Source organism: Calonectris borealis, unplaced genomic scaffold (genome assembly GCF_964195595.1).
Source record: "Calonectris borealis unplaced genomic scaffold, bCalBor7.hap1.2 HAP1_SCAFFOLD_93, whole genome shotgun sequence".
In the NCBI taxonomy this organism is placed as follows: Eukaryota; Metazoa; Chordata; class Aves; order Procellariiformes; family Procellariidae; genus Calonectris; species Calonectris borealis.
In genome coordinates, this window is record NW_027441486.1 from 351857 (window position 1) to 375360 (window position 23504).

A 23504-nucleotide genomic window follows, 5' to 3' on the forward strand; every position below is an offset into this window, starting at 1 on the left:
GGGGGGGGGTCAGGCCGGTTGAGGGGGGGTCCCGTCCCAGTGTGGGGCATGAGGGGGGCGCTGGGGGTCTTGGGGGGGTCCCACCTTGTTGGGGGGGTCCCAGGCAGGTCGGGGGGCTCCTGCACATGGGGGTCCTGGGGGGGTCCCACCTTGTCGGGGAGGTCCCAGGCGGGTTGGGGGGCTCCTGCACATGGGGGTCCTGAGGGGGTCCCACCTTGTTGGGGGGGTTCTGGGGGGTCCCAGCCCTCTGGGGAGTGTCTGGAGGTCTTGGGGGGGGGTCCCACCTTGTTGGGGCCTCCTGCACATGGGGGTCCTGGGGGGTCCCACCTTGTTGGGGGGTTCTGGGGGGTCCTGGGGGGTCCCAGCCCTCTGGGGAGTGTCTGCGGGTCTCGGGGGGGCTCCCACCTTGTCGGGGGGGTCCCAGGCGGGTCGGGGGGCTCTGCACATGGGGGTCCTGGAGGGGTCCCACCTTGTTGGGGGGGGTTCTGGGGGGTCCTGGGGGGTCCCAGCCCTCTGGGGAGTGTCTGCAGGTCTCGGGGGGGGGTCCCACCTTGTCGGGGGGGTCCCACCTTGTTGGGGGTTCCTGCACATGGGGGTCCTGGGGGGGTCCCACCTTGTCGGGGGGGTCCCAGGCGGGTCGGGGAGCTCCTGCACATGGGGGTCCTGGGGGGTCCCAGCCCTCTGGGGAGTGTCTGCGGGTCTCGGGGGGGGCTCCCACCTTGTCGGGGGGGTCCCAGGCGGGTCGGGGGGCTCCTGCACATGGGGGTCCTGGGGGGGTCCCACCTTGTTGGGGGGTTCTGGGGGGTCCTGGGGGGTCCCAGCCCTCTGGGGAGTGTCTGCGGGTCTCGGGGGGGGTCCCACCTTGTCGGGGGGGTCCCAGGCGGGTCGGGGGGCTCCTGCACATGGGGGTCCTGGGGGGGTCCCACCTTGTTGGGGGGTTCTGGGGGGTCCTGGGGGGTCCCAGCCCTCTGGGGAGTGTCTGCGGGTCTCGGGGGGGGTCCCACCTTGTCGGGGGGGTCCCAGGCGGGTCGGGGGGCTCCTGCACATGGGGGTCCTGGGGGGGTCCCACCTTGTTGGGGGGGGTTCTGGGGGGTCCTGGGGGGTCCCAGCCCTCTGGGGAGTGTCTGCAGGTCTCGGGGGGGGGTCCCACCTTGTCGGGGGGGTCCCACCTTGTTGGGGGTTCCTGCACATGGGGGTCCTGGGGGGGTCCCACCTTGTCGGGGGGGTCCCAGGCGGGTCGGGGAGCTCCTGCACATGGGGGTCCTGGGGGGTCCCAGCCCTCTGGGGAGTGTCTGCGGGTCTCGGGGGGGGTCCCACCTTGTCGGGGGGGTCCCAGGCGGGTCGGGGGGCTCCTGCACATGGGGGTCCTGGGGGGGTCCCAGCCCTCTGGGGAGTGTCTGCGGGTCTCGGGGGGGGTCCCACCTTGTCGGGGGGGTCCCAGGCGGGTCGGGGGGCTCCCACCCCCCGCCGGGGGGGCCGGGGGGGTCTCCCCCTCGCCCCCCCCTCACCGCTTGAAGCGGTAGGTGATGGGCAGCAGCAGTTTGCTCTTCTTGAGGGCCTGCACCTTCTGCAGGGTGTCGGGGTCCAGGGCGAGGAAGCAGCGGCGCGAGTACTCCAGGAGCCGCTCCTTGGAGGGGTCGAACTCCCCCACCTCCGCCAGCTTCTCGGGGGCCACCAGCAGCAGCTCGGCGATGGGGGTGGTCAGCGCCACCGTGTTGCGGTCGACGCGGTGGTGCTCGAAGGCGCGGCTCATGCTCTTCAGCTTCTGGAAGGTGGTCAGGATCTTCTTGTAGCGGGAGAGGACCCCGTCGGCGTCCTTCACTGCGGGGGGCGGGGGGCGGGGGATGGGGACACGGGGATAGGAGGGGGTGGGGGACACGGGGATGGGGACACGGGGATGGGGACACGGGGATAGGAGGGGATGGGGACACGGGGATGGGGACACGGGGATGGGGACACGGGGATAGGAGGGGGTGGGGACACGGGGATGGGGACACGGGGATAGGAGGGGGTGGGGACACGGGGATGGGGACACGGGGATAGGAGGGGGTGGGGACACGGGGATGGGGACACGGGGATAGGAGGGGGTGGGGGACACGGGGATGGGGACACGGGGATGGGGACACGGGGATAGGAGGGGATGGGGGACATGGGGATGGGGACACGGGGATAGGAGGGGGTGGGGGACACGGGGATAGGAGGGGATGGGGACACGGGGATGGGGACACGGGGATAGGAGGGGATGGGGACACGGGGATGGGGACACGGGGATAGGAGGGGGTGGGGGACACGGGGATGGGGACACGGGGATAGGAGGGGGTGGGGGACACGGGGATGGGGACACAGGGATGGGGACACAGGGACATGGGGACACAGGCACAGGGGACATGGGGATGGGGGACAGGGGACACGGGACAGGGGACGGGGGACACGGGGATGAGGGACACAGGGACATGGGGATGGGGGACAGGAGGACATGGGGACATGGGGACAGGGAACACGGGGACAGGAGGACACGGGGATGGAGGACAGGAGGACACGGGGACACGGGGATGGGGGACACGGGGATGGGGACATGGGGACATGGAGACACAGGGATGACGGACAGTAGGACATGGGGACACAGGGACAGGACATGGGGACACGGACAGGAGGACACAGGGACGGGAGGACGGGGAACAGGGGACACGGGGACGGGGACACGGGGATGTGGGGATGGGGAGGAGAGGGATGGGGACACGGGGACAGGCGTGGGGGGACACGGGCCAGCGCCGGGGGGGGGACAGAAGAGACAGCGTCACCTCCAGCCATGGCCACCGCCGCGGGGGGACCTCGGGGACGTGGTGGCCTGGGGGGTCCTGGAGGGGACCGGGGTGACCCTGCGGGGTCTGGGGGGGGGTCCCAGTGTCCCCAGAGGGTCCCAGAGTCCCCAGGGGGTCCCCATAGGTCCTGGGAGACTCAGGGGGGTCCCAGTGTCCCCAGAGGGTCCCAGCGGGTCCCAGTGTCCCCAGGGGGTCCCGGTGTCCCCAGTGTCCCCAGGGTCTCACCCCGCTGCCGCTCGCGGGTCCGGGCTTTGCCGACGCGGCGCCGGGTGACGCCGCTTTTGGGTTTCTGCCGCCGCCGGTCGCCGGCGCCGCCGTCCTCGGAGGGGCCGAGGGAGGAGGTGACGCTGTCGTTGTCCGTCACCTCCCCGTTGCGGGGGTCCCCCGCGTCCCCCCGCCGCGGCGCCGTCTTCCCCCGGCCGTGCTCCTCTGCGGGCAGCGCTCAGCGCCGGGGGGACCCGGCCACCCCCCGACGTCCCCCGGATCCCCGTCCCTGTGTCCCCCCGTGTCCCCCCAGACCCCACGTCCCCCTGCCCCTCCGTGTACCCCCGTGCCCCACGTCCTTGTCCCCTGTCCCCCATCCCTGTTCCCTCCGTGTCCCCCCAGACTCCTTGTCCCCCTGTCCCCATGTCCCCCCCAGACCTCCTGTCCCCCCCAAGACCCCTGTCCCCATGTCCCCCCTGTCCCCATGTCCCCCCCAGACCTCCTGTCCCCCCCAAGACCCCTGACCCCATGTCCCCCCTGTCCCCATGTCCCCCCCAGACCTCCTGTCCCCCCCAGACCCCCTGACCCCATGTCCCCCCCAAACCTCCCGCCCCCCCAACCCCCCGTCCCCCTGTCCCCCTGTCCCCCCCAAACCTCCCGCCCCCCCCAAGCCCCCTGTCCCCATGTCCCCCATGTCCCCCCCAAACCTCCTGTCCCCCCCAAGCCCCCTGTCCCCATGTCCCCCCCAAACCTCCTGTCCCCCCCAAGCCCCCTGTCCCCATGTCCCCCCAAACCTCCTGTCCCCAAGTCCCCCCAGACCCTGTGCCCTGAGCATCCCCCACATCCCCTCCACGTCCCCCCTGTGTCCCCCCGTTTCCCCCCCACGTCCCCCCCGTGTCCCCCAGACCCCAAATCCCCTTGTCCTCCTGTCCCCACGTCCCCAGGTCCCCCCAGACCCCGTACCCTGAGCATCCCCCACGTCCCCTCCATGTCACCCCCCGTGTCCCCCACCATGTCCCCCCATGTCCCCCAGACTCCAAATCCCCTTATCCCCAAGTCCCCCCAGACTCCCCAGACCCCGTGCCCCGAGCATCCCCCGTGCCCCCCCCCGCGTCCCCCCCCCGTGTCCCCCCCGCGTCCCCTCACCGTCCCCCCCGCGGGCGCCCGAGATGAACTTGTCGAGCTGGCAGCGCAGGAAGTCCCGCTCCTCCTCCAGGTCCTCGATGCGCTTCTGCAGCCAGGCGTTGCGCTCCAGGGCCAGGTGCAGCTGCGCCCGCGCCCCGGGGGGCTCTGGGGACCCCCACCCTCAGACCCACGTCCTGGGACCCCCCGCGCCCCGGGGAACCCCAGCCCCACGTCCCCTGGGGACCCTCTGTGCCCCGGGGGGCTCTGGGGACCCCCGGGGACCCCACCCTCAGACCCACATCCCTGGGGACCCTCTGTGCCCCAGGGGGGCTCTGGGGACCCCCGGGGACCCCCACTCTCAGACCCACGTCCTGGGGACCCCCAACCCCATGTTCCCAGGGACCCCCCAACTGCAGCACCCCCAGCCCCACATCCCTGGGGACCCCCACGCCCTGGGGGGCTCTGGGGACCCCCACCCTCAGACTCACATCCCTGGGGACCCCCCACGCCCTGGGGGGCTCTGGGGACCCCCACCCTCAGACTCACATCCCTGGGGACCCCCCATGCCCTAGGGAGCTCTGGGGACCCCCGGGGACCCCCACCCTCAGACCCATGTCCCTGGGGTCCCCCCGCTTGGGGACGCCCAGCCCCACATCCCTGGGGACCCCCCGTGCCCCAGGGGGCTCTGGGGACCCCCACCCTCAGATCCACGTCCCGGAGACCCCCAGCCCGGGCACCCCCAGCCCCACGTCCCCAGGGACACTGCCCCCCACCCAGTTTGGGGGGCCCCCATCCCCCTGAGGACCCTGCACCCTGTGACACCCCCCCCTCCCCAAAAAGCACCCAGGGGTTCGGGCGCCCCCCACCTTCAAAGCTGCTCTGGGGGGGGCTGAGGCTGTAGAAGATGGGGGGCTCGACATGGGGGGGCTCCTCGAAGGGGATGGAGATCTCGAAGGCCTCCTCATCCTTCTTCACTGGGGGGGGCACAGGGGGGGGTCATTGTCACCCATCCCACCCCCCTGGGGCACCCTGACCCCCCCAGCACCCCCCAAGGGGGTCCCTGCCCCCCCCCGGGGCACTGACACCCCCCAAATGAGGCCTCTGTGCCCCCCAGGGTCCCCCCAACCCCCCCTGGGGTCCCCCGGGTGCTGCCCCCCCCCAGGGGGGCCCTGCCCCCCCCAATAGGGTCCTGGTCCCCCCCCAAATCCCCCCCTGGTGTCCCAGCCCCTCCCCAGCCCCCTGACACCCCCACCCTCCCCCCGGGCCCCCCAGTACCGGGTCGGCGGCGGCGCTCGGCCATGGCGGGGACCCCCCCGGCCCCCCCGCTGCCTCCGGGCACCTCGGCGGGACGCTGCGGGGGGGGGGGACGGGGGGGTCACCGGGGTGCAGCGGCACCGGGACCCCCCAAATCCCTGGCACAGGGACACCCCCATAAAGGGACACCACACCCCCCCCGGGACCCCTCCACACCACGACACCCCCCCAGGCCCCCCCAAACCAGGAATCCCCCCCCCGGGACCCCCCCAAACCGGACACTCCCCTCCGGAGACCCCCAAAACCCGCCCCCCCCCAAACCAGTGCCCCCAGACCGAGACACCCCCCCCCAAACCGTGACCTCCCGCACCGGGACCCTCAAAACCAGGACCCCCCCCCCTCCCAAAAAACGGGACACCCCCCCCCAAAACCGGGACCCCCCTCAAAGCAGGGCCCCCCCCCCAAAACCGGGACACCCCCCCCAAAATCGGGACCCCCCCACAGAACGGGGACCTCTCCACGGGGGGTTCCCCCAAAACCGGGCGCGGGGGGCGGGGGGAGCCGGGCCGGTGGCGGGGGGTCCCTACGGGGGGGCCCCGGGGTTGGGGGGGTCCCGGGGTTGGGGGGGGTCCCGGCCGAGCCCCCGCGCTCACCCCGCTCCGCATCCGCCCGGCGGCCGCCGCCCGGGCAGGGACCGTCTGCAAAGAGCCGCGGGGGAGCGACGGCGAAGGGCGACGCGGAGGGGGGGGACTACGGGGCGGGGGGGGGGGCGCGGGCCCCGGTCCTCCCCCCCCGCCTCTCCCCGCCTCTCCCCTCCCCCCTAACCCACCCCCTCCCCCCCCCGGGATGTTTTTCGGCTCCGTTCGGGGGCGGCTCTTTCGCGACGCTCCCTGAGCCGCCGCCCGCCCCCGCCGCCCGCGCAGGGACCGGGGTGAAATTCCGAGCGCGGCCGCGGGCGAAAAGCGAAGCGGGGGGGGGGTGGGGGGGGGGGGGGAGCGTCGCGAAAGAGCCGCCCCTAAGCAGAGCCGAAAAACATCCCCCGGGGGGGGGGATCTCCCTTACCGCCGCCGCGGGGAGCGCGTGGGGTGGCCGCGGACACGCGTGTGCGCACGGGAGACCCTGCGCTGACACGCAGAGACGCGCACGCAGGCGCGCGCGCTGCCGGGCTGTGCGCTGACACGCGTGGGGCGGTGGGGGTCAGAAACGCCGCGTCCCCCGTGGGGGGGGGGGGCACTTGGGGGCGGGGGTGTGGAGGAGGAACGCGTCTCCGCGCGGCGTTTCCACCCGGACACCAAGCGCTGCGACACCGGCGCGGGCTGAGGCCCCCCCCCCTCCGCAGCCCCCCCCACCGGGCGCCCCCTCCCGCCCCGCGGGGCCGGGGGACCCCGATGCGGCGGCCCCGGACGCCCCCTCCCGCCCCCCCGGGCGCGCAGCCGGGGTCGGGCCCGACCGGAGACGCCGCGGCCTGAGCGGGGCCCCATGAAGGGCCCGAGGTGGGGCCCGGGGCGCGGAGCCGCCGGGAGGTAACGGGGGGGACCGGGGCGGGGGGGGGGGGGAGTGGGCCGGGGGGGGAGGCAGCGGCGTCCGGGACCCCCATGTCTGCCCCCCGCAGGGACCCTGGTGTCCGGGACACCCAGATCCCCCCACAGCCCCGGGGACCCCGGCAGCCGGGACCCCCAGATCAGCTCCCCTGGGAACCCAGGCATTGGGGACCCCCAGGTTCCCCCCGCCACCCAGGGACCCCCGGGCATTCGGGACCCCCAGATCTGCCCCCCCCCAGGGGCCCAGGTGTCCGGGACCCCCATGTCTGAACCCCCAGCGACCCCGGCATTCGGGACCCCCAGACCTGCCCCCCACAGCCCTGAGGACACCGGTGTCCGAGACCCCCAGACCTGCCCCCCCCCAGGGGCCCAGGTGTCCGGGACCCCCATGTCTGACCCCCCAGCGACCCCGGCATTCGGGACCCCCAGATCTGCCCCCCCCAGGGACCCAGGCGTCCAGGACCCCCAGGTTTCCCCCCTCCCCCCCCCCCGAGACCCCCAGCATTCGGGGCCCCCAGACCTGCCCCCCCAACATCCCCGGGGCCCCAGGCAGCCGGGACCCCCCCACCCCTAACCCCCCCCCTCCTCTCCCCACAGCCGCACCGAGACCTCCACCCACCCCCCGCCGCCGCCCCCCGCCCCCCCGCCCCCACCGCCGCCCCCACCGCCGCCCGCGGACCCTCCGTCCTCCTCCTCGACCTCCCGCCGGGGGTCCAGCCCCCCCTCCGGGGGTCGTTACCTTCTGATCGACAACCAAGGGCTGCCCTACACGGTGTTGGTGGCCGAACCCGGGGGTCCCGGCACCCTCCGTCGCGCCTTCTCCTGCCCGGTGTGCGGCCGCTCCTTCGAGTACCTCTCCTACCTGCAGCGCCACAGCATCACCCACTCGGAGCACAAGCCCCACGTCTGCCGCGCCTGCGGCAAAGCCTTCAAGAGAACGTCCCACCTGGAACGTCACAAATACACCCACGCCGGCCGCAAGCCCCACGCCTGCCCCCTCTGCCCCCGACGTTTCCGGGACTCGGGGGAGCTGGCCCACCACCAACGGGTGCACACGGGGGAACGACCTTCCAGTGTCCCCACTGCCACATGCGTTTCGGGGAGAGGAACACCCTCCAACGACACGTCAGGCGCAAGCATCTGCCCCGGCCGCCCGCGCCGTGATGGGGACGTGGGGATGGGGAGGGGGGTGGAAGGGTGGGGAGGTGGAAGATGTGGGGCTTGTTGTGGAGGGGTGGTGGCCCTGGGGTTGGGGACATCAGGAGATGGTGGCCATGGAGCTCATCATGGAGGGATGGTGGCCCTGGGGTTGGGGACGTGGAGAGATGGTGGCCGTGGAGCTCATCATGGAGAGATGGTGGCCATGGAGCTCATCATGGAGGGATGGTGGCCGTGGAGGTCATCCATGGAGGGATGGTGGCCCTGGGGTTGGGGATGTGGAGAGATGGTGGTCGTGGAGCTCATCATGGAAAGATGGCGGCCATGGAGCTCATCATGGAGGGATGGTGGCCGTGGAGGTCATCCATGGAGGGATGGTGGCCCTGGGGTTGGGGACGTGGAGAGATGGTGACCGTGGAGCTCATCGTGGAGGGATGGTGGCCATGGAGTCATCCATGGAGGGATGGTGGCCCTGGGGTTGGGGACGTGGAGAGATGGTGGCCGTGGAGCTCATCATGGAGGGATGGCGGCCATGAAGGTCATCCATGGAGGGATGGTGGCCCTGGGGTTGGGGACATCAAGAGATGGTGGCCATGGAGCTCGTCACGGAGGGTTGGTGGTCCTGGGGTTGGGGACATTGAGAGATGGTGGCCCTGGGATTGGGGATGCGGAAGGACGGTGGCCTCAGGGCTCATCATGGAGGGATGGTGGCCATGGAATTCATTGGGGAGGGATGGTGGTCCTGGGGTTGGCGACAGGGCAAGATGGTGGCCATGGAGTTGGGGACGTGGAGAGATGGTGGCCGTGGAGCTCATCATGGAGAGATGGTGGCCCTGGGGTTGGGGAGGTGGAGGGACGGTGGCCCCGGGGTTGGGGACATGGAAGGACGGTGGCCTCGGGGCTCCCGCACGGAGGGACGGTGGCCCTGGGGACAGGGTCCGCACTGCCCATCCCCCCGGTGAAGCTGCTCCCGCCCGCCCCCCCGGCGAGGCCCCCCCGGGTCTCCCCAACGTGACGTTGGTTTTTTTTTAATTATTATTAAAAAGCTCTTTTTTGTTTTTTTGCTTTTTTCTTCCGTTGTCTCATTGGGGGGGGGGAGGGGGGCAAAAACCATCGGCCAATGGCCAACACCCAACCACAAACCACCCCCCACCCACCCAACCCCTGAACCCCTTGGCCAACCCACCCATCAGCCAACCAACCCCTCAACTAACCAACCCCCCCACCCATTAACCAACCAACCCCTCAACTAACCAACCCCCCCACCCATTAACCAACCAACCCCTCAACTAACCAACCCCCCCACCCATTAACCAACCAACCCCTCAACTAACCAACCCCCCCACCCATTAACCAACCAACCCCTCAACTAACCAACCCCCCCACCCATTAACCAACCAACCCCTCAACTAACCAACCTGTCCGTGGTCCAACCCACTAACCCATGAGCCAACCAACCCATATCTAACCAACCCACCCAGGATCCAACCAACCAACCCATCAACTAACCAACCCGCCCATCGAGTAACCAACCCGCCCATGGCCCAACCCATCATCTAACCAACCCACTCATGATCCAGCCAACCCACCCATGATCCAGCCAACCCACAAACCAACCAACCAACCCATCAACTAACCAACCCACCCGCCCATCATCCAACCCACCCATCGAGTAACCAACCCACCCATGGCCCAACCCATCAACTAACCAACTCACCCGTGACCCAACCAACCCATCAACTAACCACCCCACCCACCCATCATCCAACCCATCGACCAACCCGCCCACGGCCCCCCACCCCCCACCCGCGCCCCGTCCCGCCGGCGCCGGAAGGAGTCGTCCCCGCGGTCGCATCCACGGTTTAATATCGGCTTCGTCTGTACATCCCCGGGGCGGCCCCGCCCATCGCCACGCCCGGTCTCCGCCCGCGCCGGGACCCCCCCCTTGCCAGGCGGGGGGTGCCGAAACTCTCTATTATAGATATTTTATATATATATAAATTTATATTTGCATTTATTTATATACCTGCGGCCTTAAAAACTGCCTCTGGTGGGAGGGGCGCTGGGGGGCGTGTCCATGCGGCCGGGGGATGGGATTCACCCGCGTCTGGTGGGACGGGCTGCGCCGAGCCGTGCCGAGCCGTGCCGGGCCGTGCCAAGCCGTGCCGAGCCGTGCCGAGCCGTGTAACGTCTTGGTGAGCCGTGCCGAGCCCTGCGGCACCGCGATGAGCTGCGCCGAGCCGTGCTGCACCACGATGAGCCGTGTCGCGCCGCGCCGGGCTGTGCCGCACCACGCCGAGCCGTGCCAAGCCGCGCCGAGCCGTGCCAAGCCACGTTGCACCGCGATAAAGCCACGTTGCGCCGCGTTGCACCACGCTGAGCCGTGCCAAGCCGCGCCGAGCCGCGCCACGCTGAGCCGTGCCGAGCCCCGTTGCGCCGCGCCGAGCCGCGCTGCACCCCGCCGAGCCCCGTTGCGCCGCGCCGAGCCGCAACTGCCCCACGCCCAGCCCGTGCCGCGGCGCCCAGCCCCGCCGCCTCCCCGCCGCGCCCCGTCCTCAAGCGTCCTTGTGCGCCAGGGCGGCCAGGCGCTCCAGCTTGTGGCCGTGCCGGTGCTTCTTGAGGCCGTAGGTGTTCCTGAAGGCTTCGCCGCAGGTGCTGCACTTGAAGGGGCGCCCGCCCTGGTGGGTCTGCAGGTGTTTGCTGAAGTACTTGGGGTCCTTGAAGAGCTTCAGGCAGGCGGAGCAGCGCAGGTCGCGGCGGGCGTCGTGCGAGCGCTGGTGGCGCAGGATGGAGGACAGGTAGAAGAAGCTCTTGCCGCAAAGCTCGCAGCGGTAAACCTTCTCGCCCAGGTGAACGCGGCGGTGTTCCAGGAGGTTGGAACGGTAACGGAAGGTCTTGCCGCAGGTTTGGCAACGCTGGGGGCGGGCGACGACGTGGAGGCGCTGGTGCTCGGCCAGGCTGGAGGACTGGGCGAAGCGCTTGTTGCACAGGGCGCATTTGTAGGCGCGCTCGCCGGTGTGCACCACCTTGTGCTGCCGCAGGTACCAGGAGCGCAGGAAACCGCGGCCGCAGACGGCGCAGCGGTAAGGCCGCTCCTCGGTGTGGCAGCGCTGGTGCCGCATCAGCAACGCCGCTTCCCAAAACCGTTTCCCGCAAACCGAACAACCGAAATGGCGTTTCTGTAGGTGCCGGCGCCGGTGCAGCAGCAGGTCGTAGGCGCCGGCGAAGCTCTGCCCGCAGACGCCGCAGGCCAGCGTCCGCCGCACCAGGTGGACGTACTTGTGGGTCACCAACCCCAAGAAATGCTTGAAGCTCTGCCCGCAGGTGCCGCAGGTGAAACGCTCGCCGCTCGGCACCACCGGGTGCTCCTCGGGGGGCTGCAGCCCGCTCTCGGCCGGCGGCCCCCCCTCGGGCAGCAGCCGCTCGGGGGCGGCTTGGTGAACCAGCTTGTGCCACATCAGGTTCTCGATGAAGCCGAAAGCTTTGCCGCAGGCGTCGCAGCCGTAGGGTTTCTCCCCGGCGTGGGCTTCCTTGTGGTTGACGGCGCGGAAGAGGTCGGGGAAACGCTCGCCGCATTCGCCGCAACCGTAGCTCAGCCCCTCGGGGGGGCTCCCGGCACCCCCCAACCCGCAGGGTAGCGGCAGCCGGTGGATCTGCTTGTGCCGGGTGAGGCTCTGGGGGTAGCCGAAGGCTTTGCCGCAGAGCTCGCACTTGTAGGGCCGCTCGCGGGTGTGCACCACGTGGTGCTTGCTGAGGTGGAAGGACTCGCGGAAGCGCTTGCCGCAGACGGCGCACTGGTGCGGCTTCTCCCCGGTGTGGATCCGCTCGTGCCGCTTCAGCGTCTCCCGACGGCCGAACGCCCGCCCGCAGATGCCGCAGCCGAAACTCTTCCCTGGCGCCAGCAACGCGGCCGGCGGCGGGGACAAGAAGCCCCCGGCGCCGTCCCCCGCCTTCGCCTCCCCCTCCGGCGCCGCGTAGGCGCCGGGGAACACCGGCACCGCCGCCGCCGTTCCCTTGGGGACGCCGGGGTACGCCGCCGCGCCGGCCTTGGGGCCGGCGTGGACCTGCCGGTGCCGCAGCAGGCTCTGCGGGGCGGCGTAGGCTTTGCCGCAGACCTCGCACTTGTAGTCGGGGCGCTGGCCGCTGTGGGCGGCTTGGTGCCGCAGGAGGTACGCCGGATCCCGGAATTCCTTCCCGCAGACGGCGCAGGGCACCCGCAGCAGCCCGGAATGCGTCTTGACGTGGCGGGTGAGGCTCTCGCGCCGGTTGAAGCTCTTGGCGCACACCGAGCAGGTGAAGGGCTTCTCGCCGGTGTGGATGATCTGGTGCTGGTGGAGGTGGCTCGGTTTCTTGAAGACCTTCCAGCACAGCGAGCAGGTGAAGGGGCCGTCTGGGGCGGCGCCGCTGGGTGCCGGGGCGGCGCCACCGGGCGCCAAAGTGACCCCGCCGGGCGTCGGGATGACCCCGCTCGGCGCCAGGATGACCCCACCGGGAGCCGGGATGACTCCGCCGGGCGCCGGGATGATGCCGCTCAGCGCCGCGGCGGCCCCGTTGGGCGCCGGGATGACCCCGCTCAGCGCCGCGTTGACCCCGTTGGGCGTTGCGTTGACCCCGTTGGGCGCCGGGTTGACCCCGTTGGGCGCCGGGTTGACCCCGTTGGGCGCCGGCAAGACCCCGCCTGCCGCCAGGTTGACCCCGTTGGGCGCCGCGTTGACTCCGTTGGGCGCCGCGTTGACCCCGCTCGCCAACGGGTTGACTCCGTTGGGCGCCGGCAAGACCCCGCCGGCCCCGTTGGGTGCTGGCATGACCCCGGAGGTGGTGGCCACCGCCGCGGGGGTGACGCCGGCAGCACCGCCATCCTCGGCGGCTTCTTTGTGGCAGCGTCGGTGGCGGATGAGGCTGGAAACGTGGTTGTAGGTGCGGCCGCAGGTGCCGCACTCGTAGGGCCGCTCGCCGCTGTGCACCAGCATGTGCTGCACCAGGTGGGACGACTGCTTGAAGGACTTCTGGCAGACGCCGCAGGGGAAGCGCCGCTCCATGAAATACTTCAGCCGGCGGAAATAACTCTTCTCCTCCTTCGACGCCGCCTCCGGCGGGGCCGGGGGGGCTGCCGGGGTCCCCGCCACCGCCGTCCCCGTCGCCACCGCCACCGTCCCGCCCCGTTTCAGCCCCCCGAAGAGGTGCTGGTGGCTGGAGAGGTCCACGATGCCCCACTGGGGCGCGTTGAAGGCGCCGGCGGCCTCAAAGAGGGGCTGCGGCGGGGGGGGCACGGCCGGGCTGGGGTAGGGGGGGGCTCCCGTTTGCACCCCCACGCCGCCCTCCGCCTTTTTCGGCTGGGAGGAGGAAGAGGAGGAGGAGGAAGAGGAGGCGCCTCCTTCGGCCTTGAAGTCCTTGTGCTTGGCGGCAGCGGGGGGGCGGTCGAAGGGGGGGGCGCCGGGAGGGGGGGGTAGTCGAAGGGGGGCTGGGGGCAGGGGAGGGCGGGCAGGGTTTTGGGGTGCTCGTGGCCGTAGGGCTCCATGGGCTCGAAGCGCTGGTGGTTGAGGAACTCGAGGAAGTCGAAGGGGTAGCTCTGGAAGTGGACGCTCTCGTCGCTGACGTTGGCTTCCATCTCCGCCCGGTAAGGGGGGGGGCTGCGACCTGGCGGGGGGGGGGGTGTGAGAGGTGGGAGGGGGGGTCAGGGGAGTCCCCTGGGCCTGGGGAGGAGCCCAGAGGTGGGATTAGGGCTGGGTTATGGGGTCCCCTTGGCTTTTGGGGGGGGGCAGGGGGTGGGTGGGGTGCGGGAGGAGCCCAGAGGCGGGATTAGGGCTGGGTTATGGGGTCCCCTCGGCTTTTGGGGGGGGCAGGGGGTGGGTGGGGTGCGGGAGGAGCCCAGAGGTGGGATTAGGGCTGGGTTATGGGGTCCCCTTGGCTTTTTGGGGGGGCTTCGAGGTCTGGGGGGGGGGACAGGAGATGGATGGGCTGCAGGAGGAGCCCAGAGGCGGGATTAGGGCTGGGTTATGGGGTCCCCTTGGCTTTTTGGGGGGTCTGTGAGGTCGGGGGGGGGGCTATGGGGTCCCCACGGCCTTGGGGGGGGCTCAGCGGGACGCAGCTCGCCCTGCGGAGGGTTATGGGGGTCGCTCAGCCCCGGCGGGCCGGTGGGGGGGGTTAAGACCTCCGGGGGGGGGACACGGGGCCCGGGGCTGGGGGGCCCCGGGAGCGATGGCGGGGGGCGGGGGGTCACTCACCTGGGGGTGAACCAGGCCCGTCCGTCCGGGGCCGGGGGGGGGGGTCCCGGGGCTGGGGCTGGGCCGGGGGGTCCCGGGGGGGGGGGGGCTGGGCCGGGGGGTGCGGGGGTGCGGGGCCGGGGCCGCCCTGGAGCCCCGCACGGACGGGCCTGGCCGGACGCGCCTCCCCCGCCGGAGCCGGAACCCCCCGGCCGGGGCCACGTGACGCAAGCCCCGCCCCCCCGCCCCCACAATCCTTTGCGGTACCGCGGAGAAGGGGGGGGACCCAGGTGTCCGGGAACGGCGGGATCACAGGCGTCCGGGACACCGGGGCACCCCCCCACCCCACGCGGGACGTGGGGGGTGGCAGAGACCCCCACACCCGTGACGGGAGTGGGGAGGATGGAGAGGGGGGGCGTAGCCCACACTAAAGATGGCGCCGCGGCGCCCTCCTGCCACGGCCAAGATGGCGGCCGCTGCCCGGCGACGAACGGGGCCCGAGACAAGATGGCAGCGCGCGGCGGGCGGCTGCCCTCACCCAAGATGGCGCCCGGGGGACGCCCGCACCCAAGATGGCGGCCCGTGCCCCCCAGTGCCCACTTCAAAGATGGCCGCCAGGTGGGAAGGGAGGGGGAGCTACTCCCGGCCAATCAGAGGCGCGGATTGGGAGGAGAACCACCCCCCCCCCCCCCCCCCCTGGGGCGGAAATGACGACACGCCCCGCGGGGAGCCCTGAGGACGGGGGCGCCGGGCGCCGCGTGCCCCCGTGGGGAGGCCCCGGGACGGGGGGGGGGGTCACGGGGAGCGGGGGGGGGGAGGCGGTCGTAGAGACGGCGACGTCACCGCCCGAGTCCTCGTCACGTGGAGGGTTCGTGGGGTTCCGCGCGGGGCCGTGTGCCCCTCCCCCAGGGCGGTCCCGGACACCGGGGTCCCGCCCCGCCCTCCCGGGCGCGGCCCCTTTAAGAGCTCGCCCGCCCCCGCCCCCCCGGGCGGGCACGTGCGGCCCCACGTGCTCGCGGCCCCTCAGGCCTCGCCCCCCGCACCCGCCCCTATTGGCCAAAACTGGGTCAGGCCACGCCCACCGCACACCGCCCCATTGGCTAAATCTAGGGCAGCCCCCCCCCCCTCCGCCCCCGCGCGGCGCCCATGGCCGCGCCGCATGACTGCCGGCCCCGCCCCCCCGCGCCCCTATTGGCCACGGCGGGCGCCAGGGGGCGTGGCCTGGTAGAGGGGAGGAGCTCCGCCCTTTGCGGGGAGGGGCGGGGCGACACCTGCAGCGGGGGCGGGTTTGGAGGTGGAGAAGGGGGGGGGCGCGGCCAATGAGGAGAGAGCAACGTGCGCCCAAGGGGCGTGGCCTGAGCAAGCACCACCCCGCCCCGCGGCCCGGTGGGCGGAGCGAGGGGCGTGGCTCGCAAGCAGAGCGGGCGGTGATAGGCGCAGCGCAGGGGTGGAAGGCGTGGCTCGGGCAGGCCCCGCCCCTCGTGGAGGGGGCGCAGCGCCCCCGCGGGCGGCTCATGCCGAGGGCACGGCGGGGCGCGGGGCGGCAGGTCGGCACCGGGACCGGGGGGGCACCGGGACCGGGGGGCACCGGGACCGGGCGGGCACCGGCACCCGGGGGGGGCACAGGGACCGGGGGGGGGCAGCGGGACCGAGGGCGAACCGGCACTGGGGAGGGGGGCACCGGGGCCGGAGGGGGGGGGCAGCGGGACCCGGGGGGCAGCGGGACCCGGGGGAGGGGGGGGCAGCGGGGGGGCGGGGAAGATGCCGCCGGCGGGACCCCCACGCTGAGACCGCGGGGGGTGAGTGGGGCACGAAGGGGGTTCAGGATCGGGACCACCCCCCCCCCGGGTCCCCTCCCACACCTCGCGTGGGCGCCGGGGGGGGGTGGGGTGTCCGCTCCCCCCCCCCCCCGTGGGAGACGTCCCGGGTGAGGGCGCACGTGGGGGCGGGAGCTCCCACGTGAGCGCCGCACGTGCGTCCCCCCCACCCCCCCCCGCGCGCACACGCGTGTCCCCCACGCGTGTGGCGCCGTCACGTGCGGCCGGTCACGTGGCCCCCGGGGAATTAACGGCGGGGGAGGGGGGACACCCCGGCGTCCGTGGCCCACACCACCTCACCCCCCCCACGCGTGGTGACGCGTGTCCGTGGGCGCGGCAGGATGGAGGAGGCGGGCGGGTGCCGTGGGGCCTTCGTGGGGCCCCCCCCGTGGGAGCGCCCCGGGGCCGCGGGGGAGCTGGAGTACGTGGACCTGGATGAGTTCCTGCGGGAGCACGGGCTGCCCCCCAGCCCCGAGCCCCCCCCCGCCCACGAGAGACCGGCCGGTGCGTGTGACCGGGGGCACCCACGCGCGTGGGGGGGGCACCCAGGCGTCCGGGTGGGACTGGGAGGGGGGGGGTACAGGCGTCCGGGGGGGCCCCAGGCGTCCGGGAGGGACTGGGGGGAACGACCCACGCGTGGGGGGGGGGCCCAGGCATCCGGGTGGGACTGGGTGGGGGGGCGCCCACGCGTGGGGGGGGGGTCCCAGGCGTCCGGGTTGCCCCCGGCCCCGCCCCACTCACGTGCGCGGGGGACCCAGGCTCACCCGCCCCGCCACGTGCCGCCCCGCCGCGGGGTGGGGGGACGCGGGCGCGCATCCCCTGTGCAGCGCCGTATCGCGACAGAGACCCCCACGCAGCCCCTCCCCTCGCGATACCCCCCCTTCCATTGCAACAGCGACCCCCAATGCCCAACGACATCACGACAGGGACCCCCGCCATTGCGATAGGGACCCCCTGTCGTGACAGGGGCCCCCCCATTGCCCCTCCGCAGCGCGCTGGGGCCCCCCCCAGTCCTGTCACAGCGGGATCGGGACCCTATCACCCCCCCCCCGGGGTGGGGGTGGTGCCGTCCCCGCTCTGACCCTCCCCCCGCAGCCCCCGGCCCCCCCCGGGGCCCCCCCACCCCCCCGGCGCCGGGGGAGCCGCTGCTGGAGGCGGAGGCGCTGGGGGGGGCCGGGGGGGGCCCCTTCGACCCGCGGCGGCTCCGGTTCTCCCAGGACGAGCTGCGGCCCCAGCCCATCGCCAGGAAGGCCCGGAAGGTCCACGTGCCCGAGGAGCAGAAGGTGGGGGGCGGCCGGACCTGGGGGGGCCGGGGGTCTGGGGGGGGGCCCAGGGGTCTGGGGGGCCCCAGTGTCCGAGGGGGGGCCCAGGGGTCTGGGGGGACTCTGGGGTCTGTGGGGGCCCAGGCGTCCGGGGGGGGCCCAGGCGTCCGGGGGGGGGCCCAGGTGTCCGGGGGGACCCAGGAATCTGGGGGGGGCTCAGGTGTCTGGGGGTGAGCCAGGGGTCTGGGGGGGCCCAGCATCAAGGGGGGGACCCAGGTGTTTGTGGGGGACCAAGGTTTCTGGGGGGGTGCAGGTGATTGGGGGGGACCCAAGTGTCTGGGGGGGTGCAGGAGTCCGGGGGAGATCCAGGTGTTTGGGGGGTCCCAGGCATCTGAGGGGGACCCAGGTGTTGGAGGGGGATCCAGGCACCCAGGGGGTCCCAGGTGGGGGGGGGGACGCGATGGGAGTTGGGGGACTCGGGCACCCAGGGGGGTCCCAGGTGTCCGGGAGGGACCCCGGCACCCGTGGGGACCCCCGTGTCGGTGGGGGGACCCCAGCGTCCCAGTCCCCGCAGGATGAGAAGTACTGGAGCCGGCGCAGCAAGAACAACGCGGCGGCCAAGCGCTCGCGGGACGCGCGGCGGCTGAAGGAGAACCAGATCTCGGTGCGCGCCGCCTTCCTGGAGCGGGAGAACGCGGCGCTGCGGCAGGAGGTGGCGGCCGCCCGCCGGGAGCTCGCCCGCTTCCGCGCGCTGCTGGCGCGCTACGAGGCCCGGCACGGCGCCCTGTAGGACCCCCGGCACGGCCACGCTCGGTTGGATCCCGGCACGGCGCGGCACGATCCGGCACGGCTCCCCGTAGGGATCCCCGGCACGGCGCGGCGCGGGCCGGCACGGCTCCCCGTAGGGATCCCCGGCACGGCACGATCTGGCACCGACCCATCCCGGCACAGCCCCTGCAGCCGGAGTGGGAGAAGTGGCCGGGAGCTGGGATCCAGATCCAGGGTTCAGAACCAGCCTGGAAATGGGGCTGGGATCCGGCACCAGGATCCAACACTGGGATCCAGCACCCAGATCCGACACCAGGATCCAGCAACGGGATCCGGCGCCGGGATCTGGCACCGGGATCCAGCACCAGGATCTGCCCCTGGGATCCAGCGCCAGGAACCAGCACTGGATCCGGCACCGTCATCTGGCCATGGGATCTGGCACCGGGATCCAGCAACAAGACACAGCACTGGGATCCAGCAATGAGATCCAGCACCGGGATCTGGCACCAGGATCCAGGAAGGACATCTGGCACCAGGATCTGGCCCTGGGATCTAGCATTAAGCACCAGGATCCAGCACCAGAACCCAGCACCAAGACCCAGCCCTGGGACCTAGCACCGGGATCCAGCACTGGGATCCAGCCCTGGGATCCGGCACCAGGACCTGGCACCGGGATCCAGCACCAGGGTCCAGCCCTGGGATCCGGCACCGGGATCCAGCACCAGGATCCAGCCCTGGGATCTGGCACCGGGATCCAGCACCAGGATCCAGCACCGGGATCCAGCCCTGGGATCCGGCACCGGGATCCGGCACCGAATCTGGCCGGACACCATCTCCGAAACCAGGATCTGGCACCATCCAGAACCGATCCAGTCTCGGGGGGGGGGGGGGGGGGGGGGGACACGGACACACGGACCAAGATCCCCCCCCCCGATGCCGGGTTCCCCCCCCCCCCCGCCGTGGGGGTCTCCCCTCCCCCCCTGTAAATATTTATTCCCCGGCCCCAGGGCTGGTTTAAAGCACAACACGGGGGGGGTCCCAGGGGTCCGGGTGCCCCCCACCCCCAACCACTGCACCCCCCCCACCCAAGCCCCCCCCCCGGAGAGGACCCAGGCGTCCGGGAGCCCCCGCAGGGTCGAAAGACCCTGCGGGGGCTCCCGGACGCCTGGGTCCTCTCGGGATGTTGGGGGGGGGGGCACCCCCCACCCCCCCACCCCCCAATTCCTCCCAGTGACCCATTTCCAGTTAAGGCCAGTAGCGTCACTGGAGGGGATGGGAAGGGGGGAGACACACGACCCCCCCCTCGGACGCCTGGGTCCCTTCCCAGCTTGGGACTGAAGCCAGCACGTCACGACACCCCCCCCCCCCCCAAAAAAACACCCCCACCCGTGGGGGGGGAGGGGACACCCACGCATCTGGGGTCCCCTCCCTCCCCCCCTTGCACTTTGACCACTTTACTGCCCCTCCCCCTACCCCACCCACCCCCCGCACGTGGGTTTTGGGGGGGGGGGGGGGATCGCGACCCCCCCACCCTGGGGGGAAGGCGGCGGGGGGGGGCTTTTGTACAGAATAAAACCTCTGACCCTGCTGCTGGTTGCAGCCTGAACTGGGAGGCCAAACTGGGGGCACTGGGATGGGGGGGGGGCACTGGGAGGCCAAACTGGGGGCACTGGGATGGGGAGGGGAGCACTGGGGAGGCCAAACTGGGGCCACTGGGATGGGGGGGAGCACTGGGAGGCCAAACTGGGGGCACTGGGATGGGGGGGAGTACTGGGAGGCCAAACTGGGGGCACTGGGATGGGAGGGGAGCACTGGGAGGCCAAACTGGGGCTACTGGGATGGGGGGGAGCACTGGGAGGCCAAACTGGGGGCACTGGGATGGGGGGGGGGCCTCTAGGAGGCCAAATTTGGGGGGGGGGGATGGACCTGCGTGTGCCAGACAGCCCCCCCACGCGTGACCCCCCCCACGGCACCACGACCCCCCCCAAGGACGGAGCTCACTCCACGCTCGGGCTTTATTGCATAGGTCACGGGGGGGGGGGGGGGCAGCACGACCCCCCCCAATGGGACCCAGGCGTCCGGGCATGAGGTTTGGGGGGGGGGGAGGCCTGGGTCCCCTCCAGTTTGGGGTGGGGGGGGGTCCTGGGGGGTCACCCGTATACCTGGGTCGCCCGGGACCCCCCAAATTGCCACCACCCCCCCCATGGGACCTCTGGGTCTCCCTGACCCCCCCCCAACGCTTGGGGTCCCCCCAACCACCTGCCCCCCCCCCGCGCCCCTGGGTCCCTTGGGTCCCCCCAACCCTTGGGATCCCCTGACCCCCCCAGCTACCAGGGTCCTTGGGGTCCCCCTGGGTCCCCCCAACCCCTTGGGCGCCCCCGACCCTTTGGGGTCCCCCCCACAACCTGCCCAGCTCCCTTGGGGACCCCCCAAGCCCTTGGGGACCCCCTGGGTTCTCCTGGCCCCTTGGGTGCCCCCCACCACCTGGGTCCCTTGGGGTCCCCCCCCAACCTGCCTGGGTCCCTTGGGGTCCCCCCAACCTCTTGGGGTCCCCCCAACCCCTTGGGTGCCCCCCACCACCCGGGTCCCCCCACCCGCCCAGGTCCCTCAGGGTCCCCCCAACCCCTTGGGTGCCCCCCACCACCGGTTCCCACCACCTGCCTGGGTCCCTTGGGGTCCCCCCACCTGCCCGGGTCCCTCGGGGTCCCCCCAACCCCTTGGGGTCCCCCCACCCGCCCAGGTCCCTCAGGGTCCCCCCAACCCCTTGGATGCCCCCGACTGCCTGCGTCCCCCTGACCCTTGGGTCCCCCTGAGTCGTCCCCCCCCCCAAGCTGCCCGAGTCCCCAGGGGTCCCCCGTGTCCCCAGGGTCCCCCACGACCCGGGGGTCCCCCAGCCCCCCTCAGGGCGCGGCGGGGGTGAGGAGCCGGGCCAGCCCGCGGTGGATCTGCCCCTGGAGGGGTCCGTACTCCACCCGCTCCCCGTCCACCGTCAGGACCCCCCCGCGGCGTCAGGGGCTCCAGGCGGAAGGCGCGGGCGGGGACGCGGGACAGGGGGGGTCCGGCGGTGGCCGTGTCCCCCCCCCCGCCGCCCCGCGCCATGGCCAACAGCACCCGGAGGAGGGCCCCCCGCGAGACCCCCGCCCGCACGTAGCAGAGGTGGATGAGGCCGTCGTCCGGCCGGGCCCGGGGGGCCGCCACCAGCTCGGCCCCCAGGTGCGACTGGTAGATGGCCAGGACCAGCACGAAGTCCCCCTCCAGCGTCACCCAGCTGGGGGGCACCGGTTGGCCCAGTGGCACCAGTAAGTCGTCAACTGGGCCACTGGGAGGGGAGCGGGGGGCTGGGGGGGAGGCGTCTTTTGGGGTGTCCCCAGGGCTGGGGGTGTCCCCAAGGGTGGGGGTGACACCATGGACCTTGGTGGCCCCATCATTTGGGGTGTCCCCAAGGGTGGGGGTGACACCATGGACCTTGGTGGCCCCATCATTTGGGGTGTCCCCAAGGGTGGGGGTGACACCATGGACCTTGGTGGCCCCATCATTTGGGGTGTCCCCAGGGCTGGGGGTGACACCATGGACCTTGGTGGCCCCATCACTTGGGGTGTCCCTAGGGCTGGGGGTGTCCCCAAGGCTGGGGGTGACACCATGGACCTTGGTGGCCCCATCATTTGGGGTGTCCCCAGGGCTGGGGGTGTCCCCAAGGCTGGGGGTGACACCATGGACCTTGGTGGCCCCATCACTTGGGGTGTCCCCAAGGCTGGGGGTGACACCATGGACCTTGGTGGCCCCATCATTTGGGGTGTCCCCAGGGCTGGGGGTGACACCATGGACCTTGGTGGTCCCACCACTTGGGGTGTCCCCAGAGCTGGGGGTGTCCCCATCTCTTGGGGTGTCCCCATGCCTTGGGGTGACCTCCTGACTTGGGGTGTCCCCCCGCACCGTGGTGGCCCCATCTTTTGAGGTGGTCCCATCGTTCGGGGTGGCATCGTGCACCGTGGTGGCCCCACGTCCTGGGGCGTCCCCACGCCTTGGGTTGTCCCCAGAGCTGGGGATGTCCCCACGTCCTGGCGTGTCCCCATCACTTGGGGCGTCCCCCTGCACCGGGGTGTCCCCATGTCCCGGGGCGTCCCCCTGCACCGGGGCGTCCCCCCGCACCAGCACGTCCCCAGCAGCAGCACCCTTCTTCCCGGCCTTGTCCCCAAACCCAGGTTCGTCCCCAAGCCCCGGGACGTCCCCGACGTCCCCCCAGTCCCCCCCATCCCCCTCGGGGGTACCGGGGTCGCCGGGTGTCCCCGCGCAGAGTCCCAGATCGGAGAAAGCGCGGGGCAGCGGGCGGCGGGGGCGGCGGCGGCGGCGGCGTCGGCGGTGGCGCTGCGGGGGACGGCGGGCAGGTAGGAGAGGCGGCCGCGGTAGGTGTGCAGGGCCAGCAGGCGCGCGGCCGTGCCCAGGGCGAAGCGCGCGGGGCCCAGGCGTCGCAGGCGCTCGCTCTCGATGTCCACGTCGGCCACCAAGCCCCAGGCCACGCTCAGGAAGGAGAAGACGCGGGCGCCCGAGGCCGTCGTCACCGAGACCAGGTCCAGCGGGGACGGCGTCCCCCGGCACAGCAGCACCGCGCAGTTCTGCAGCAGGGAGAGACCCAGCGCCGGGGCCAGCCTGGCGGGGACGCGGGGGCGGTCACGCGTGGGGACGCGGCACGGGGACGGCAGGGGACGCGTCACGGGGACGCGGCACGGGGACGGCACGGGGACAGCACGGGGACGCAGCTCATGTAGGGACCGGGTACAGGGACAGGTCACGCGTGGGGACGCGGCACGGGGACACGCCACGGACACGCGGCGCACGCAGGGACACGCCACGGGGACACGGCACACGCAGGGACGCGCCACGGGGACACGGCACACGCAGGGACGCGCCACCGACACGCATCAGGCACAGGGAGACCCCCTTCCCGTATCCCTGCGTCCCCGTCCCCTTCGTGTCCCCCCCATGTCCCTGTGTCCCCATGTGCCCACATCCCCCCGTGTCCCTGTGTCCCCCCCGTGTCCCCCCCGCGTCCCCGTGTCCCCCCGTGTCCCTGTGTCCCCCCCGTGTCCCCCCCGCGTCCCCGTGTCCCCCCCGTGTCCCCGTGTCCCCGTACCCGGCGTGGAAGTTGATGGCGGTGGCCAGGGCGTTGCCGGAGCCGCAGGGCAGGATCCCCAGGGGCATCCCCCCGTGTCCCCCCACATCCCCATGTCCCCATGTCCCCCTCCTCGTGTCCCCGTGTCCCCCCATGTCCCCGTGTCCCCCCCGTGTCCCCGTACCCGGCGTGGAAGTTGATGGCGGCGGCCAGGGCGTTGCCGGAGCCGCAGGGCAGGAT

General features: G+C 72.7%; 5 protein-coding genes across 7 annotated transcripts; 2 read left to right on the forward strand and 3 right to left on the reverse strand.

Annotated features, from left to right (window-relative positions):
• Positions 1–1093: 1093 nt before the first annotated feature.
• Positions 1094–6539, reverse strand: CCDC106 (coiled-coil domain containing 106). 3 transcript variants are annotated; one of them, XM_075139111.1, is made up of 6 exons: positions 6059–6215; positions 5427–5502; positions 5018–5125; positions 4173–4316; positions 3048–3251; positions 1094–1821 (listed from the first exon to the last, which is right to left on the reverse strand). In XM_075139111.1, the coding sequence occupies exons 1-6, from the start codon at positions 6068–6070 to the stop codon at positions 1505–1507; spliced, it is 861 nt and encodes a 286-aa protein (XP_074995212.1). In that variant the 5' UTR covers positions 6071–6215; the 3' UTR covers positions 1094–1504. The 3 variants fall into 3 exon arrangements, with proteins under 3 accessions (XP_074995212.1, XP_074995213.1, XP_074995214.1); XM_075139112.1 differs by lacking the exon at positions 6059–6215 and adding an exon at positions 6468–6539 and having other exon boundaries at positions 1195–1821; XM_075139113.1 differs by lacking the exon at positions 5018–5125 and having other exon boundaries at positions 1196–1821.
• On the forward strand, positions 6504–9166 carry LOC142076708 (uncharacterized). The gene is given in 3 exon segments (XM_075139114.1): positions 6504–6928; positions 7544–8013; positions 8016–9166. Coding segments are annotated over 3 exon segments (609 nt in total). The 5' UTR covers positions 6504–6884; the 3' UTR covers positions 8111–9166.
• A 1452-nt stretch (positions 9167–10618) lies between these two features.
• LOC142076702 (zinc finger protein 865-like) lies at positions 10619–14543 on the reverse strand. The gene is given in 3 exon segments (XM_075139104.1): positions 10619–13529; positions 13532–13741; positions 14329–14543. Coding segments are annotated over 2 exon segments (3051 nt in total). The 5' UTR covers positions 13713–13741; positions 14329–14543; the 3' UTR covers positions 10619–10659.
• A 1256-nt stretch (positions 14544–15799) lies between these two features.
• LOC142076682 (D site-binding protein-like) lies at positions 15800–19248 on the forward strand. The gene is made up of 4 exons (XM_075139070.1): positions 15800–15854; positions 16465–16628; positions 17220–17407; positions 17961–19248. The coding sequence occupies exons 2-4, from the start codon at positions 16466–16468 to the stop codon at positions 18174–18176; spliced, it is 567 nt and encodes a 188-aa protein (XP_074995171.1). The 5' UTR covers positions 15800–15854; position 16465; the 3' UTR covers positions 18177–19248.
• Positions 19249–21034: 1786 nt separating this feature from the next.
• LOC142076686 (sphingosine kinase 2-like) lies at positions 21035–23353 on the reverse strand. Its single transcript, XM_075139075.1, is given in 4 exon segments — positions 21035–21153; positions 21155–22482; positions 22485–22801; positions 23286–23353. Coding segments are annotated over 4 exon segments (1812 nt in total). The 3' UTR covers positions 21035–21054.
• Between the last annotated feature and the right edge of the window lie 151 nt (positions 23354–23504).